Consider the following 21,078-nt stretch of genomic DNA (forward strand, 5'->3'; position numbering starts at 1 on the left):
TTCTGTTGTCTATTTCTATATTTAGTTTACCATCTTCAGTAAAAATTGTGCCTAAGTAGCTGAAATGTTTTACTTGTTCCACAGGTTCTCCATTCACAACACAGTTGACATTTTCAATGATTCTGCCTATTTTCATTGTCTTTGTCTTTTTATTGCTGACCTTCATACCATATCTATTACAACAGCTATTCAATTTAGTCAGAGAATCTTGCAGACTTGTAGCGGATTTATTTAGAAGTATAACATCATCCGCATAAAGCAAAGAGCTGACATTAACATCTCCAATTTTGATATCAGGTTTAATACCACTTTCCTTCATAATGTGATCCATATAGATAATGAATAACAGAGGGGATAATGTACATCCTTGTCTCACACCAGATTTAACATTAAACCATCTTCCTGTACTTCCTTCAATTCTAACTGCTGACTCAAAACTCAAATAAAGACTAAGTATTGCTTGATATAATGCCCCATTGACACCATATAACTGCAGCGTATTGAATAGCTTCTCTCTTGGCACCTTGTCATATGCCTTTTCCAAATCGACAAAACTTAAATACAGATCTTTGTTATATTCCCATGCTTTCTCGACTATTTGTCGTAAAGTGAAGATCTGATCCTGACAGCCTCTATTTGGCCTGAATCCAGCTTGTTCTTCACCAAGCTTTTCTTCCACAATTCTTCTCAACCGTATCTCAAGTATACTTGCATAGATCTTGGAAGGAACACTCAGTAGGGAAATACCTCTGTAATTCTCACATTCAGTTTTATTTCTCTTTTTATATATGGGTACTATGAGAGCTCTACTCCAATCATCGGGAATTCGTCCCTCTGTCCAGGCTTTCCGAACTATGCAGTGCAGCCACTGTAAGACTTATACCACCATACTTCAGCATTTCTGGTCGAATATCATCTACTCCTGCTGCCTTTCCACATTTCAAGCCTTTGATGGCTTTTTCTACTTCAAGTATGGATATGTATTCCTGACTGCATGCCTGGTCAGTGTTTTTTATCACTGCTTGTTTCATTTAGCAGTTTTTCAAAGTAATTACTCCATACTTCAAGGATATCTTTTTCTCCTGTTTTCATTTCACCTTTATCATCTCTAATTCCTTTTACAGCACTCTTTCCTCCATTCCTAAGCTTCTTCAACAACCTCCAGAATATTTTGCCACCTTCTTGATATTTATTTTCTATATTCTTGCCAAAGTCCTCCCATGACTTTTGTTTAGCTAGTTTTACACACTGTTTAGCTTTCTTACATTTGTCTCTGTATTCTGTAAGAGTAAAAGCTGACTTATTTGCCAGGAACTTTTGATATGCTTTCTTCTTTTCCTTCACTGCCTCTTTAACTTCCTGTGTCCACCAGGGAGTTCTGATTTTTTTATCTTTGCACACAACCTCACCACATGCCTCTCTGGCAGAATCAATCAATGTTTTCTTCAGGGTTTGCCACTGAATCTCCAAGGTTTGATTCCTGTTCTCAAACTCTTTCATTTTTTCTTCAATAATCTTTGTGTATTTTAGTCTACAGTTCACATCTGAGAGCTGCTCAACTTTTATTCGCTTTAAAACTTTCTTACATGTTATTCTTTTCAATATGAAATTCAATTTTATCCTGCTCAAGACTAAATAGTGATCACTTCCAATTTCAAATCCTCTGTACACTCTGGTGTCCTGCACCAGGGAGAAAACATCACTATCAACAATAACATAGTCAATGAGACTTTTCTTATTCCTAGCCTCTTCCCTCCATGTGAATTTGTGCACATTTTTATGTTGGAACATGGTGTTAGTAATAACCAGTCCATGTCCTGAGCAGAAATCCAACAGATATTTGCCATTATTATTAGCTTTGCACTTTTCTCCAAATTTTCCCAAAATATTTTTGTATGTCTCACAATCATTTCCTACTCTACTATTTAGATCCCCAACAAGGACCAACTTTTCCTTTTTCATTGTGTCAGTTGCTTTTTCTAAAGCCTCAAAAAATTCCTCCACTTCTACCTTAGTAGAACCTTCTGTGGGACCATAGGCACAAATAAGTCTCATTGTCCAGTTCCCCATTCTCATATTTGCCCACATTACTCTACTTGAGACTGACTGCCATTCAAGAAGATTAGCCGCATATTTTGTGTTGAATACTATGGCTACTCCCTCTTTTCCTTGATTGTTATTGCCTGAATATAACATTTTGTATTTATTGCTCAGAAAGATCTCACCAGTTTTGGTCTTTTTTGTTTCAGTCACCCCTATTATGTCGATCTGGTACTTATCTAATTCCTCAGCTAGCTCCATTTCTTTGCCATTCAGGCTTCTTACGTTGATAGTACCGATCTTTAACTCTGGTGATGTTGAGTTGGGGTTTGTTTTCAGATTTGTTCCAGTAGCTGACTTTTCGCTGTTCGCCCTGGTTCCCTGGCGAAAACAACGGGGGCCTTGTTTAACCGGGCGACGCCCCATCCGGCATGAAATTTTGTCATGTTGTACCATCATTTTTTATTTTGGTTTAACCAATAAGAATACAATTTGGTCGGCTAAATCCCAAATTGCCAGCCCATCCTCGTTCGTTCAGTATCAAAGTAGATACCCAACAGGGTGCACCACGAGAAGGTGAGGATTGGACATTAGGTCAGAAGCCCTGGTCGGTTCTCCGCATTCCTTTAAAGGCTATGTGGAGGTCTCCTCTCAGTTATACAGCTTTGACCCTTAAGCACCCCTTAGTCATATATATATATATACATATACATACACACACACATACATACGAGGTAGGTTCCAAAAATTTCTTGCCTAACATACAAAATTCAGGCCAATTTTAAAATGCCATGAGTGACAGATAGCACCATTTATAGGAAGATGAATGTACCAGTTTCAACTCTACCTGCATCATTCAATTGGAGGCACTCATCTGACTAACACGTGACATGCTAAGTGGCTGTAATGTTAAAAATTGAGTACTGTGCTGTGATAAAGTTTTTCACTAAAAAAAGGGTTTTCTTCAATTGCTATCAAACAGTGATTGGATGGTGTTCGTGGGGAAACTTCCTCTTCATATTTCATTGTGAAGAAATGAGCTAAACAGTTTCGCATAAGAATAGAGAGCATTGCAGATGATCCTTGTGATGATCAGCCTATGGAAGTGATTACTGAGAAAAATGTCTCTTTCTCTTCTCTCTCTCTAGATGAGGAGGAATTGCTCAATTACAGATGGCTGAAGCTCAAGAAATCTCAGCAAGGTTGGGGCTTTCTATAACAACTGTCTTTTGCATCATTCACAACTTCTCTCTTCACTTCAGAAGGAGCATCGTATGACCTGTTCCTGCAAGTTTTTAGAGCCTTGCCTAAAAGGTAATTAGAGAGAGGCGCTGGAATCAATTGTCACTGGGAATGAAATGGTCTTCTTTCCAAAAGGGGAATCCATGGAGTGATGCAAACTAGGCAAAGCACTGCCAAGGTCACTCAGTCCACCAAGAATGTCAGGGCAACAATCTTTTGGGATTGCCTGGGGATTCTCTTGATTGACTTCAAGGAAAGGAATACCATCATGAATGGAGAATATTCTGCTTCACTCCTGCACAAACTGTGCAATGCCATGAAGGAGAAGAGATGAAGAATGCTGAAGTGTTCGCCTGCTTCACGACAATACTCCAGTCCATACGGCTATTGTAGCGAAGGCTGCAGTGAAGGATTGTGGCTTCTAGGAGATTGAACCACCCTACAGCCAAGATCTAGCACCCAGTGACCACTACCTCTTCTCAAAACTGAAGAAAGACCTTCGAGAAAGAAAATTTGCAGATGGCAGTGAGGTGAAAGATGCAGTTTTAGGTCATTTTGCAGAAAAAAGTACAGACTACTTTTTCAAGTGCATAGAATAGTTAATTCAATGATGTGAAAAGTGTGTTGAAGTAAAGGGAGTTATGTTGAAAAGTGACACAGTTGTTTTAAGTTAGTCAGGCTGAAAACTTATGGAACCACCCTTACACACACACACACACACACACACACATTCCTTAACTGCTCTACCACCTATCTCTTTATATTGTTTCCATAACCACTTTTTCATCTGCAGTTCTTCCTGTTTTATTTTATTAGTCATCCACTTTGCCATACTGTGTTATCTTTTATATCTGAGGAATAAAATTTGCCATTGCTATTGATAAATATTTCTTCACTATTTTTCATGCACTGGTAACATCTTTCCCTGCCAAAACATGTTATACCTTTCTACTTCTATTCCTGTTAGGACATCTATTCACCATATTTCACTGATTCCAATAATCTTTCGACAGGGCTGAGGCTATCATTGTTACCAATTCACTTTCTTTATTCCTGATACCCCTGGAATTTGTATAAAGAAACATCAATGCACCGTTTCTATACTTATTATTCCTTTCATACTCCATTTAATTCTGCAATATACCAATATATTCTTCAATATCCCAATATATTCTTCAATATCCCAAGTAACTATTCCTACAAGAGGCAACCTTGGTCACCATCCACTCTGGCAACTGTAGTTTCCCCACCCAGAGAATTTGCCCAGAGAATAACACTTCAAATTTCTACACCCTTCCATGTTCGAATGTAGCCCATCTCTTGCACACATATAGATCTTTTCTATCCTCAAATCATCCACATATTCCAAACTTTGCTTCTGAAACATTCTCCCTATTATGTTATTAATTATTGCTGCTCTCCTCCTCAAAGTTGCATTATCATATCTGGGCATTTCCTCTTCCACTTTTCTGCTGAACATTAACCTCAGATCTCTTGAAACCGATTTACACTTCCTGTCAGATCATTTGTAACAACCATCCCTATCATCTCATCCACATACTCACCTCACATTATAGCCATAAACTCACTCTGTCATTCCTACAGGCAAGCACTCCTCCAACATTCTATTTTACACGCCATAAATCATTGAATTTCCACATATCATTCCCTTCACAGATCCATTCATTCCTTCTTCATCAGCATCCCTCCCCCTCTCTCTCCCCTCCTAACATTCCCTTCTTGCTCTCTCACTTATCATCTGCCTTTCCTCTTATCTCCTTACTCCTTCATTCTCTCAACTTTTTCTCATTCTCTCTCTTTCTGTGGTTTGTCCATTCTCTCTCCTTCTCTCATTTCCATAATTTTCTCTGATAATTCTTGTTTATTTAATATCAGTCAGACTTTCCAGTCCATTAATCTCTCTCCCTTCACACGAGCCAACTCATGTTTCACACCTTCAACTACCTTTATCAGTACCTCTCTCTCTCTCTCAGGGCATCTTGCCATCTCACAGTTGACACCATCCTTCAGATGTTGGGTCCATTGCCACCTTCTGCTCACCTTCCTTCCCTATGAGCATGTTACTCTTAACTCTCTCCTGGCAAACACTCATTTTCATAGCTGACTATCACTGCCACTTAAACCTTAGATACTGATATCAAAATCACCCAATCCTCCCATTGTCTACATCTTCCACCATCTCTTAGCTGCCATATTTTTAAATGATAGGAAGCATATAAGTCAAAGACATAGAATGCTACAAAATCTTGAATTATACTTCACAAAATGTAATTTTTAAATCGTGCCAGATTGGGCGACAAGAAATCATAAATGGAGGCAGAGTGGCCACTATAATTGATAGCTGGGAAAGGTACATATCAGAAAAGTAATTCAAACTCAAAACTTCCAAACACACCACACTCAATCACAATCAGGTCAGGTCAAAATGTATGCTAAAGTTATAAATTTCTGATAATTAATATCAAAGCTTATCTTTTTTTCTTTCACTACATGATACAGAATACTCAACTCTTTATCCTCTGGCAGCAAACCTACACTTGACAAGAAATTATATTCTTGTTTTAATCCTATGCCTAAGCACAAGCATAAGCATGAAGTAATTCCATGCCCAGTCTGCTTGTATTTAGAGCCTATTGACTCATATCAAAATATGTAACTTCATCAATTTGACCTTCGTATCTAACTTAGTGATACGATCAGATAAAGGGTTTGCTTCACAACAACTGTCAGCCTGGTTGGCTAAGTGGTTAGTGTACCTGCTCTCCAACCAACAGGTTGTAGGTTCAAATTCCACCATGGGCATGAATGTTTGTAATAGTCTTTAGGAGAGAGATGAATTTCATCATCCGGTGTGAGACCACTACCCCCACTTATTGGTGGCTTGAAAAAGTTCCAAGTTTGTCTTCAGAACAGGGTTTCTGGACTATGTAAAATATACAAAAAATAAATAAAACTGATAAAAATAGAAAAAAAAAAATCCTTAGCCCACCCATGGTACAAAATGTACTATAGGTTAGTAAATACCTTTTGTAGGTAAGAGCAACATAAAAAAAAATTAAATAAATAAAAAAAGCTGTAGAGTAGGTATCCTCCCTCATTGAGTCTTTGGAGTCCTTGGAGGTGTCATGAAATAATAATAATAATAATAAATAAGTTCTAATGAAGGATCCATTATCATTCAGACCAATGCTGACCCACTCATTATTAAATACCTCATAAAAATTTTGTTTTTATCAACATTAGTGCCTGACTGCCAATATTAAGATCCAGTCACAGTGGAGATGCAATATTACAGTATTCCCTGTCTTGATGCTTTAAACTCGGTACATTTCACAAAGAAAATAGATATGTAAAAATAAGTAAGTAAGTAAACATGTAGAAGTAACAGATATAACAATTTAGTTTAGAGCATTTAATAATAATGTAAATTATCATTAATAATCATTTACCTAGTTCCCACTGATGACAAGGTTCCAACTGGTATATCCCTTGAAGGGTGACGGAGATCTCCACTCATGTTAATTCCTGCTAAAATTCCTGTCATTGCAGGAAAGAATACTCCAAATACCGTAAACCAATTTTCTTTATTCATATAATCAGGATTTGTGTTATTTTTAAGAACTTCCAAACTGTAACCAACTACACCATGTTCTACACAAAGGAAAATGTTATTACTGCTATAGCAAAGTTTGTTTTAAAAAAATGCATTTTTATTATTTAACATTTAAATCAGCAGTGTTGTTCTATGAAAAAACCATGAAATGATTCACTTGAACACCAATTAATCTGCTTAGCACCCTCCTTCATACATATTAAAAATAGCTATATATGTATGTGTGTGTGTGTTTAAAATTTAATTAAAGATAACAATGTTATGTACAAAAGCGTAACCAGATTGATTGGATTGATTCACTCAACGGATTTCTATGAATTCAGGCAGAGAGGTTATGTAGACATTGCTTTTGTAAATGTAATATTTACAAAAGTGAAAACTACAAAGTCAATTTTTGGATCAGTTCTTCACTTGGTTCTAGGCCATTAAAAGCAGGAAAATCTCTTCTCACCCCTTTTTTTTTTTTTTTTGAAGGAGGGGGAGATTGTGTTGCTGCAATGTTGGAAACTGGACGGTGATTGTTGCCCTGCTCAGTCAGGAGTTGGTTCATTTTATTTTAAGAAAAGGTAAGAAGATGGCTTCTTACCTTTTCTTTAAAGGCTGCGAGTTGGTGGTTAATTGATTCTCTAAGTGAAGGTATCATTCTGTCTGCTATAATCTGTTGGAGATAAAAGTTATATATTACTGTTTTCACAGTGATAAAGAGATAATTGCAAATTGAGTGGTTTTTAGACTGTTTACGGACAAAGTTCAAAGTATTCTTCCTCTGAATGCAGCCCATCACAGGATAGAGCTACAGTTTTCCAAGATGAATGGATCAATTTGCTGTCTTACAGGACACTGCAAGTAGATGTGATGAATTGTTCTGATTCTGTTGCAGAAGAGGCAATTCTCTGATAATTCAGAGTAAAATTTGGGTATCAGTGTCAGGTTAATGGCTCTACTTTGGTAAGGCAGATCTCACTTAATGGGGATTTGTTGATTTGACAAAGGATTCTATTGTGAAGTTGACTACTGTGTTTTTTTTTATTAGAAATTCATACACTGTGCATGTTAGATGAGTCGAGTGTCACCATCATACTACTTGTTTTGAAGAGATATGTTATGTAATCATTGGGTTTTCTGCTAATGGTTCTTGAAGGACTTTCAAATGCAATATCTGACATGGCTATCTGAAGACCACAGATTTGATTCAGCTTGGATCCCGCATTCAAGTGTTACTAGTGATTCTGGACAGCACCAGATTGGTGAAAGGACTCTCACCCTTCGCCAACTCCATGCAGGGAAGAAAAGCTGTTGGTTAGTGGTAGAACTTCTTATGTTAGTGGTAGACCCTCTTCCTCGGTAATATGTTACCGAGGAAGAGGGTCTCTGAGTATTTCCTAAAGTAAAGCTGCTTTCACTCACTCTCTCTCTCTGTGTCTGTGTGTGTGTGTGTGTTGTAGATTGCAGCTGAAGACATGTCTGTAGAAGGTGGTCAGACGTGTTGGAACATGCGCTGTTGTGTCTGATCTCTCCCTCTCCACTGTCATAAGAATAAGAGTGGAGAGGGAGAGAGATCTCTGGTGGCAAAGGAGAAGATATATTCCACAATCTCTTTTCGTACCCTGGGTATGAAACATTATCTTGTGCTTGAATGCCACCAAGCCTTGCCTCCTATATAAAGAGTAAGACAGAGCTTGTTGTAGGAGAACCAGTTGGTTTTGTTCCATATAAAGCAGTAGATTTATGATTGTATTTTCTTGATGAAGTATTCTGCAGGAGCTAGTATTCCTTCAGAAAGATGATTCCTGCAGGTATTCCTTCCACATCATCTTTTTCTTATGAATCTCTTGCTTAATTAGATTACATCCATTTCACTCCTATTCTATTTATTCTTTGAACTCTAGGGACACATTGTGATATCACATCATTTAAGTATTTTTTCAAACACTTCCCATCCGTCAACTGATACCATGGCACAAAACCCAGCATACTCCTCAGGTTGTCATAATTTCCTGCTTGGAGTTCAGTATGTAACCTTTTCTGAATGGAGCATTTATAAAGTTCACCTCTCCTGTTAGATCATTAACAGCATACCCCCTCCTCTCCTATCCTGCCCATGCTTCCTAAAAATATTGTACACTTTGCACTCGATATTAGTTAATATGTCTGCTTCTGAAAGCCAGGTCTCACCTATGATATGAGGTCCCAATATATTAACCAAGGCAACAAACTCTACTCCTTTGTTTCTGATACTCCTACCATTCATATACAGACATAATAAGTTACCTGCATGCTCTTTGGTATACTCTTTTCTGTGATCTATTACATCAGTTTGCAACTTGCAGATCTCTGTTCTTATCCAGTTCCTTATTTATGCAGACATCTTTACACATGGATAAGAATCCTATATTGTTATATAGCCAGTAAGTGAAACTCAAGATCGATAACTACGATCTATGAGTTTCAATGCCGAAAAACTATCGGCGAAGGCAATTCAAAGCAAAGGTGGAGCAAGCTCCCTCACTATTCTTGATATTCTCTCATAATGTATAACACAGCTCCTAGGAGATGTAATACTGTCATTACATTATGAGGGGAGGTCACTACCCAGACCAGTTGAAACCGGTCTGGGTAGACAAGCACACCTTTATGGCATTCGTATAGTGAAGGTATGTAAGTTCTTTTCACTAAGTTTTGATATTTTCCAGGTCTACCTACTCACTGATGAGACCTCAAAAAAGGTTGAAACCGGTCTGGGTAGTGACCACCCCTCATAATGTAATGACAGCATTACATCTCCTAGGAGCTGTGTTATACATTATGAGAGAATATCAAGAATAGTGAGGGAGCTTGCTCCACCTTTGCTTCGAATTGCCTTCGCCGATAGTTTTTCGGCATTGAAACTCATAGATCATAGTTATCGATCTTGAGTTTCATTTACTGGCTATATAACAATATAGGATTCTTGTCCATTTAATATCTATTAAATTGCCAGAAAACTAGCCTTTTGGCTTTTTATTTTAATTATCTTTACACATGCTTGACAGATCCAAACTGGACAAACATAGAATCATTCTCTCTCTTCATAATCATTTCTATAATAATAACCATAACCATAATATTTCCATAATAAATAAGTATATCAGAAATATATGACTTCTGCATTACTTCAACCTTGTTATCGCTTCTGGGTCTGACTCCCACTGATGACATTTAATAATGTTCATCTTTGGGCTTGCTTGCTTCCTGAAGAACAGAGAAGCTGTGCTTGATGACAGGCCCTTGCCTGTCACTGGGTAGAATCACTAGTGAGTTTCCTGTCCTGGAGTGATTCAGGTCAGGAGTGATGAGTTTAGCAGTGATCCTATAGGGTCACTCACTGAGATTTAGGGTGATGTTGACATCACTCAGAGTTTTTTGGAAAGGTATCCCTGCACTTTAACAATATGGGTCAAAACCAGTCTGGATAGTGGCCCTTCCCATAACGCTATTTGCATTTGGGATACTAAGGCAATTAATGTGAAGTCATTAGTCTTTATATACAAGTGGCTTAGTGATGAAAATACTTCACACACAAACTTTGTTTGCTTTCACTTAGATAAAGGATCAACCAAGAATATAATTTTCTGGTATCTTTAATTTAGCTACCCTTGTCCTCTCCCCACCTTCCATATGATGAAAGTGCATTATACGATATCAACTGATATCCTATAATGTCCTCTCAAAAGTTTATAGACCTCTATCATATCAGTCCTCTTTCTTCTGTCTATGAGTGTCTGTAGTCCACATTCTCAATCTATACTAGTAATCTATATTCCATAATCTTGATATCATCATTTTAACTCTTCTTTGCAGCCTTTCCACAACATCTTTATCTCTTTGGAACCCAGAAGACCAAATCTGCACACAGTAGTCCATATGCAATCATATCAAGGCCTTGTGAAGAGGCAAAATGACTTCCATATTCTTGCATGTTAATTTGATTATAAGAAAGCTTTTCATTGCATGGATCACAACAGACTGTGGATTGTAATGAGATCAATGGGAATACCTGAACATCTAATTCTCTTGATTAGAGAGCCGTATGACAACCAAAAATCTCCAGTAAAAACAGTCTTTGGAGAAAGTGTTTAATTGGAAAAAAGCAATTTATCCCAGGCAATTTAAATGAATTTATAATAGAGGGAGATGAAATAGAAATCATTGAAAGTTATGATTTACTGGAGTCCAGAATCAGAAATGATGGCAAATGTGAAGATGAAATTAAAAGGATAGTCATGGTGGGAAATGCAATACTAAATCTTACAAAAATTATGAAAGATAGAGGTATAAGTGAGGCCACGAAAGTTAGAATTGTCAAAGCAATGGTATTTCCAGTAGTGATGTATGGATGTGAAAGTTGGATTTTTAAGAAGAAAGACAGACAGAAAGCGAACTGATTAATTTTAATTATGGGTGTGGAGGAGACTATTAAGAATCCGATGGACTGCAAGAATGTTCAATAAGAAGGTTTTAGAGAATATAAAGACAGAACTCCTTCTCTATCTCTATCTCTCTTCTTCCAATAAAGTGGTAGCACTGAACACTATGTTACATACACCAGCTTGATAGACCTTGGTGAAGTGAGCACTCATTATTTGAACTACCTCATCTGCTTATGATACTAGGTTATCTTCCACGTTCATTCTTTCTCTTCTTGTCAGATGTCATCTCCTTACAGGAGGTTGACTACCATGAGCTTCCACCATGTACGGTTTTGTGCTTGGAGGCGATGATCACTAAACAGAAGTTGATATACTTTAATCATATTATGTGAGCTGATGAATCATCAGAAAAGGCAGTTATTAACATAACCGCCTTTTCTGATTGAGGAAGATTGAGGGAATGAGAAGTGGAGGAAGACCACAAAAGAGTTGGATGGGCAACATAAAAGAACTTACCAACTTGAACTTACAATTACTTTTGAAAGGACAAGAAATCGAGTGGGATGGAGGGCCGTTGTTTGCATGATCACCAAGAGTCAAAAACAACTGGATGGCACATAATAACAACAAATTACCATGTACATGCTGTATATCAGTAGCATCTTAAACTGACCTGACAATCTTTGCATCATCAGAAAAGAAATGAGGATCTCCTGTCAGCTCCTTTCCAATATCATTAATGTAAAGATTAAAAACAATGGCCCAAAAACTAATCCTTGGGGAACACCACTGATCACCTTAAATGTGATATATTCACATCCCCCCCATATGCCACTTTCTGATATCTGCCTATCAGTCATCCACTTATCCAAGTCATTATTATAAAACATGAACAAATTGTTCAGACAGGACCTCTCATTAGTTAACTCATGTTGTTCCTAGCATAGTATATTCTTGTCTGTCCATCCATTTCTGTATGCCAGTTCTTACCAGCTTTTCTAAAATCTTTACAATTACTCCAGAGATACTAGTAGGTTGATAGTCACATCAGACTTTCCTATACCATTGTGCAATGGAATTATCATACATTCTTTCCATTCTTGTGGGTTCTTTCCTGGACTAAGACTCAAATTATACAAACATATCAAGGGCCTAGCCAGTTCAAGCTAAACATTCCTTTAGTACACATGCTAATATCCCCTCTATCCCAATTGCCAAATTCTTATCCAGGTTATGCAACAGCTCTAGAATCTCCTTCTCTCTTCATCCAATATAGTGGTAGCACTGAATACTATGTTACATACACCAGGTTGACAGACCTTAGTGAAGTGAGCACTCATTATTTGAACTACTCATCTGCTTCTGATACTAGGTTATTCTTCCGTATTCATTCTCTCTCTCTTCTTGTCAGATGTCATCTCCTTCCAGGAGGTTGACTACCATGAGCTTCCACCATGTACGGTTTTGTACTTTTCTTTTACATTCTTCATAGGACAAAAAAAGTCTAGTCCTTAATATTTCCCATCCAATTTGTTCTTTGTGTTCCTCTTCTTCTTTTTCCTTGTATCATTCCTTCTAGAAGTGTTTTTTATAGGGATTCATGCCTTAGTATGTGACAAAGGCAGGTGTTAGTTAACTCATGTTAACAACACCTACCTACTAATTTTCAACAGAGTCCTATCTTCTCCAATCATCTCTAATATTTCTAAATCAGTTTTTTTGGCAGTCCATGGGACTCTAAGAATTCTTCTGAGGATCCACATCTCAAAGGCTTTTAGTTTATTTTCACAATATTTGATATTGTCCAGGTTTCTGCTCGATATAGCAGTGTTGACCACGTGTAGCATTTGGACAGCCTAATTCTTGTTTTTGTGTGAATTTCACTTGAGGTCAGAATGTTTTTCATGCTAATGAAGGTTGATCTAGCAATTTCTATTCTTCTTAATATTTCCTTATCAAATTATACAAACTCTCTTCTTTCTCTTACTTGCAGCATAAAGATCAAATTCTTCTGGTTTGCCTTTTTGGCTTGTGCAGCCAATTTCATTTTATACTCTAACTTAACTTTCCATATAATACTTGTAACTTTTCTGGCCTGTGTTTTATATATTTCCTAACTCCTCTCATTCTCATGATATTCCTTCCACATCTTCATCTTCTTATGGATCTTGTTTAATGAGATTGCATATTCATTTCACTCCCATTCTATTCGTTCTTTGAACTCTAGGGACATTTAGATACCACATCATTTAAGCATCTTTTCAAAGCTTCCCATGCACTGCTGATATCCTTTCCATTCAACAACTGAATAATTTCCATATTTGTAGTTCAGCATACAACCTGTCCTGATTACATTCATATACTCCACAGGTCAGTACAGCATGATCACTCTCACCAACTGGTGATGAAGTTGCTTTAACTGGTAACTGCTTAAAGAAATAAAATATGATTAATTTATTTACTCGAACTAAGGTTACTTAATGTTTCAATCTTCAGCCTGAGTCCTATGCAGTGCTAAATTATATTCTATAAATTTCCAACTTTCCCCTAGAGGACATCATAATTAAATGCATACACATTTCCCCATGACAAACCCAAAAGGTTCAAACCAAACATAGTAGGTCACGACTAGAATTTTAACTTAAATAAACACAGCAGTAGAAAAATCAAGAGAAAATAACAAGAACTTTTTTTTTCATTTTTTTAGATCTTAGAAAGACAGATGATAAGGAAAAAAAACACAAAACATTAAAATTATATGGAATCATGCAGTGCAATATAATAACAACAGCAAAAACACAAATTTAATACATAAGTTACAGATCAGAAGTTAGAACTGGTAGATGTATAGGGCATGGGAGTATATCTTTTAATTAAACTGCATTTAATTTCAATCGCTATTCATCACATATATGGCTCAGATTAAAAGAACATGATATTATATCTGATATCAACATTATGGGTGTAGCTATCATATCAATTCTTTCCTCTATGAAGATCATAATATTCTCTTAAATCAATCTTCTAGAACAATTTCGCAATTTTAAGCAAGTTAGAGATAGGTAGGATAAACAGAAAACATGAATTGAACTCTCAGCAATAAACCTGCCATAAGTGAATTAACATTTCAACTATTTAGGTATAACTTTTATTCATAAAGACAAATTCATCATTAAAATAGATAACAGAAAAAGCAAATAAATTTAATTTTAAATTTTATTTAAAATAAAGTTCAGTTTAATTTTAAAGAGCATTAAATGGAACCGTTAAGTTCAGGCAATAATGGTCAATGAAAAGATAGAGTAGCAGCATTCAGTACTAAACATAAACAAAATTCTTGATTGGAAGGCAGTTTCAAGTTATATGGGCAAACTTCAAAATGTGAAATTGACACAAGTTCCCACAGAAGGTTACGGTAAGGAGGAAATAAGTATTTTTTGAGTCATTACAGAAGGAAGCTGACATAAAGAAAAGCTGGTCCTTGTTGGAGATCTAATTCCAACAGAGCAGAAATGAATCCCAGAAATATAGAAACGTTTTGAGAAAAGGGCAAAGCTAATAATAATGGTAAGTATCATCTGGATTTCTGTTCAGACCACAGATTAGTCATCAATGACACCACAGCCCAATGTAAAGATGTGCACAAATTCACATTGAGAACACACACACACACACACACACACACACACACACACACACACACACACACACACACACACACACACACACACAAAGTCTTATTGACAATATTAATGTTGATAGCAATATCTTTACACTGGTTTGGAATACAAGAGTAAGTGAACCCAATTTTTCATTTTATTCATTTCATTTTTTCCTACTTAGTATTAAGTAAGATAAAAATGAATATCACATTGAAAACAATAAAAAAAAAAGAAACAAAGGTGAATAGTCTTTAGAAATTCATGGTAAAAAATGAAAGAGTATGAAAACAAGAACCAAACTATGGAGGCTAGGCAGCAAAATATGAAGAAAACATTTATGGATTCAGCTAGGAAGGCATGCAGTGAAGTTATTATTATTATTATTATTATTATTATTATTACATGACCCCTCCAGGGAGTCCAAGGACTCATCATGGGAGAGCACACTATTCTACTTCGCTAATACATCTCATCCTCTCCACTACTAATTAATTATCCAACTACGACACTACTACCATCAATGCTATCTATCGCCCATCATAACCAACAACAGTATTTTTTGTCTGTAAATTGCATGTGTTCTGAAGGCCGATTTGTCTGTATGCAGGATGAAAAACCCGAGTTTCCTGGAGAAAAACCCTGCTACCACTGTATGAGATCAGCTAACTCACCTTCAACTGAAAAAGCCAATATATATATATGCTTCTTTTTGTGTCTGCCATATATATATATATATATGGTGGACACAAAAAGAAGGCAGCATATTGAAAGTTCATAGTAAGTCAGCAGATACACACAAAGAAAAATGTAAGAGAGCTAAGCTATGTGCAAAAGTAAAAGTAGCAAAACAAAATTCATGGGAACACTTTGGTAAGAATATAGAAGATAAATATCAGGAAGATGGGAAAATGTTCTGGAGGTTATATATAAAAAAAACTTAAAAATGGAGGAAAGAGTGCAATAAAAAAGAATCAGAGATGCTAAAAGTAACATGAAAATTGAAAGTAATGATATGCTGGATATCTGGAGTAATTACTTTGAAAGATTGTTAAATGAAACATGCAAGGATAGAACAGTGGTAGAAAAATTCAAGAGGAATGCAATTAGGTACATATCAATACCGGAGGTAGAAAAAACTATCAAAAGCCTAATTATTATTATTGTATGGGCACCTCCATGGAGTCTGAAGACTCATCACAGGAGACAAACTGTCCACACAATCAATCATACCTCTCCTTGAACTCATAACAGAAAAAGAACCAATTAATAGAAAATAATATATGGAAAGGCAGCCAAAATAGATGGTATTCGACCAGAAATGCTCAAATATGAAGATAAAAGGTTTTGCAGTAACTACACTGCATAATTCAGAAAGACTAGTTTGAAGTTTGAATTCCAGACAGTTAGAGTTGAGCTTTCATAGTTAATCATCTCATATAAAAAGGGAAATAAAACTGAACATGAGAATTAGAAGAATTTCTTTACTAAATGCACTGGGTAAGATTTATGCAACCATACTTCAGAAGACTAAGAAAAATTGTGGAAGAGAAACTTGGAGCTGAACAAGCTAGGTTCAAGTTAAACAGAGGTTGTCAAAATCAGATTGTCACTTTACAACAAATAGTTGAGAAATCATAGGGATATAACAGGGATCTGTATTTAAGTTCAATAGATGTGAAACAACACATTATTATTATGTGACACCTCCAGAGAGTCCAAAGACTCATTGATGGAGAGAGTGCCAACAGCATCGAATGATTAGATCCCTTCCAACTACTAACTGCGCTCAAACTTGCTTAACTTTTTGTGTGAGCCATTAGTAGCAGAGGCTCTACCAATCGACCAACAATGTGCCAAAGAAAAGCTGTTCAGAACACTACAATTATATGGGGTCAATGGAACATAATATACCACAATACATAGGACACATTTATGTTAGAAAATAATTAGAATTGAAAGAAATAAAGGATAGTGGTTTGATGTACAATCAAGTGTGAGACATGGATGCACTCTATCCCTAGTCTTATCATCAATATGGATCACATTATGAAAGAAAGTTGAATTAAACCTGATATCAGAATTGGAAATATTAAATGTGGCTCATGCAGATGATAATGTACTCCTAAACAAATACAGTAAAAATCTCTAGAACAGTGGTCTCCAAAGTGTGGTACGTATACCCCAGGGGATACGCGATTCGATACATGGGGGTACGTCAAAAAAAGTTTCACATTTATAGGGAAAAAATTAAGTAATTAATTAGAGATAAAGAATATTACTTTCTCTCATCAATTAAACATATATCTAATATAGACAAAGACGTTATAAAGATCCTGTAAACTTAAATTTGCGAGTAGCACACATTGGGTGACTTTGCACACATAATCGTCCATGGCAAAGCTGTCATGTTTTTTAAAACTAGGGAGTAGATCTCTTACTTCTTATCATTGCCATTGTTTGTAGATCATCCTAGTGTTGACAAGCCCAACTAGAGAAAGAAAATTGCTTAGTTATCCTGCTATCTACAAATGACACCACAGTTGTATTAATTATTTGACTATTAGTAGTAAGTTTAAAGTTTTTTAGTATATATTGTTTCTGTGCAATTCCAACTCCTTTTTGTGCTTACTTTTACATTTACACTAGAAATAGTAAATTAATATTATCAAAATTGCTTACTTTTTTTAAAAGTGTTTGATAACAATAGTAAATGAATTATATTTAAATTTTACAAATTAACCCTCACAAAATGGATAAATGGTTAAAAAAATTTCCTCCAAAGAAACCGCGAATTGAAGATAATTATGACAGTACTTCTACGTCAGACAAACAACAAAGAAAAGATAGGATTGATTCTTCTATTCAAACAAGTTTGTTATCAGTCAAATTAAGTGATAAAAACATTAATCTGAAACTTAACAAAACCTTGTCCAAGAAAGTTCGAAATTATCAAGAAGATTACTTGAAATGGCGATTTACATCGACGATAGTCAACAACGAACCTCATCCTACATGTGTATTGTGTCATGAGACACTATGTAATGGAAGTAGGAAACCATCATTATTAGTAAGACACTTAAAAACTAAACATCCTGAACCTGAACACAAATCTTTACAATTCTTTGAACAATGTTTGAAGACATGTAATTCTCAATCCAACAAATTAAAAAAATTCACTAAAATTAACGATAAATATTTGGAGGTATCTCTTGAGGTTGCATTCTTAATTGCAAAAGACTAAAAGCCACACACCATTGGGGAAACACTTGTACTCCCAACTGCCATAAAAATGGTAGAAATAATCCATGGAAAAGAATATGCAGATAAACTAAAATGTATTCCCTTATCAGCAAATACTATTGGTAGATGTATAGAAATCATTGCAGATAATTTAAAGAAGCAACTATTAAAACAAATGACCTCAATGTGGGAAATTTGCCAACATGTCTCAGTTATTGGTATTTACTAGATATTATTTTAATAATGAATTACACGGAGAACTACTTTTTTGTGAGGCACTTCAGGAAAGATGTACAGTAAATAACTTCTTTGTTAAAAACAATATTTTGTGGAAAAACTGTTTAAGCATAACTAGCGATGGAGCAGCTGCTATAATTAGTACAAAGAAAGGATTCAAAGGAAAAGTAACCGAAATAGCACCACATGTCAAATTCATTCATTGTATTATCCACAGGCAAGCTATTGCGGCAAAAAAAAAATGCAGCCTGATATACACAACATACTGCAGGATGTTATCAATATAGTTAATTTTATAAAAATGAGGCCTTTGAATAGTAAAGTATTTACAGTACTATGTCAAGAGATGGGCAGTATCCACGAAAATCTTCTATACCACACGAAGGTTCATTGGTTATCACGAGGAAAAGTGCTTAAGAGAGTTGTAGAACTAAAAAATGAGTTACGCATTTTCCTACTGGATAAAGATAAGAAATTTGCAGATCTTTTCAATGATGATAAGTGGTTATTAATACTATGCTACCTAGCTGATATTTTTGAAAAAGTAAACATGCTTAATTTGTCTCTTCAAGGAAAAGGTAACATTTTAACAATGAATGAGAAAATAACTGCATTTCGAAAGAAAATGGTGCTGTGGGAAGGGAAATTTGAAAAAGGATGTTTAGAAATGTTTTCATCTTTATCTGATTTCGTTACAGAAAATAATGTAAATGTAAAACAAACAAAAAGCCCAATATCTGCACATTTAAAAAGTTTATAGACATATTTTTGTAACTTATTCACAATCTTCCTGGCGAAGAATTTCAATGGATTTTATACCCATTTGCAGAAAATGTAAAAACTGACCACCTTCCAATTATTTTTCAAGAGCAATTAATTGACATTAGAGATACAACACAATTTTGAAAAACGAATTTCAACAGAAATCTCTTCACAATTGGTGGATGGGACTGAAGTCCGAGTATAGCAATTTAGTAAACACAGCAAATGATGCACTCCTACAGTTTGGTTCTACTTATTTATGTGAGGTATCATTTTCTGCAATGACAGGTATTAAAACCAAATATCAAAATAAATTAAAATTGGAACCAGACCTTTGTATCGCAGTATCAGAAGCCATTAAACCAGAATTTCAAGAAATTATGAAAGAAATGCAAGGCCATTGTTCACATTAAATATTGTAATAAATATGTTTGTAAGCTGTTAATAATAAAAATAATGTGTAAAAACATCTAGCATTTTTAATTATTATATGATGATACAAGGCATATTTCCGCTTTATAATACTTATTACAATAGATTTTTGCTCAATTAATTGTGGGTACACGCTATTTATTTTTTCTGTTTGGGGATACGCGATCAAAAAAGTTTGGAGACCACTGCTCTAGAATTCTTTAACTAAATTGAATAACGGTACCAAATTTGGCATGAAAACTAGCAACAGAAAGACAAAGTCTATGAAAATAGGCAGGAACTTAGTAAAATAACTACATTTTCAATGGAGAAAACCTATAGAACATGCAAAACATTTCAACTATTTAGACACAATTTTTGCTGAAGATGGCAAATTAAATATGGAAACTGACAATAACATCAGAATCAAAAATATCAAACATAACTATCTGCTTTGAAAAGCATTATAAAAGCAGAGGAAAACTCGCATAAAAATCTTTATTAATGTAGAATTTTCACCTAAGTATCACAGGCATTGTCTTTACAAGAACACAGAATGGCAATTAATAACAGACAATTCTAAAAAGCACCAACTAAGTGTCTTCTTAAGTATTCTGCAATTGAGCAGGTTCTTCTTTTAGTAGCAAAAACTTTCTTTCCATAATAAGCCAAAAGGCTATTTTACCGGCGACATAAGTTAAGTTAAAGGGAGATGGTAAATCCCGTTTTATTTTATAGCCGGGTACGAAACTGGAATCGAAATCCATCGAATTCATAGAGTTTCATGCCGAAAAAACTATTCAGCGAGCCCAAGTATAAGTAATGACTTGGATAGTACAACACCAGGGCAACTCCATTCAAAGGTGAAGCAAGCTCCGTCACTAACCTTAATATTCTCTCATAATGTAAAACACAGCTCCTAAGATGTACAAGTCACATAAAAGCAGACTCCTAAGACTCTCTTAGGAGCTGTGTTTTACATTATGAGAGAATATTAAGGTTAGTGAATGAGCTTGCTCCACCTTTGAATGGAGTTGCCCTGGTGTTGTACTACCCAAGTGATTACTTACACTTGGACTCGCCAATAGTTTGTTCGGCATGAAACTCTATGGATTTGATGGATTTCGATCCGAGTATCGTACCCGGCTATAAAATAAAACGGGATTTACCATCTCCCTTTAACTTAACTTTCCTTCCACTTTCTTCTGTTCTGAGCCCTCTCTTTCAAGGTTGTATATCTGTCTCCATTCAGCATGGCAACTAGCATTATTTTCCTCACTCTTCCTCTAAGTCTTTTTCCTTCTATTTTACCTTCAATGGCATCTCTGTTTATTCTATTTCCTCTCAGGATGTGTCCAATTCAATTTCCCTTTCTTCTTTTTATCCTTTTTAACAAATTCCTTTCTTCCTCTACTCTTTTTAAGACATCTTCATTATTTAT

The 21,078-nt window shown here is 35.6% G+C and overlaps 1 protein-coding gene across 3 annotated transcripts in view; it reads right to left on the minus strand.

Moving 5' to 3' along the window:
* Positions 1-21,078, minus strand: part of LOC150097663 (solute carrier family 12 member 8) — a 280,215-nt gene that overhangs the window by 133,145 nt on the left and 125,992 nt on the right. For all 3 annotated transcript variants that reach the window (XM_090407151.1, XM_090407150.1, XM_090407152.1), the window contains exon 8: positions 6,753-6,954. In XM_090407151.1, the coding sequence (XP_090263277.1) occupies positions 6,753-6,954 (202 nt within the window). The remainder of the gene's footprint in view (positions 1-6,752; positions 6,955-21,078) is intronic.

Source organism: Typopeltis vanoorti, chromosome 17 (assembly GCF_054136105.1).
Source record: "Typopeltis vanoorti isolate ZY-2024b chromosome 17, IOZ_Tvanoo_1.0, whole genome shotgun sequence".
NCBI classification, from domain to species: domain Eukaryota; kingdom Metazoa; phylum Arthropoda; class Arachnida; order Uropygi; family Thelyphonidae; genus Typopeltis; species Typopeltis vanoorti.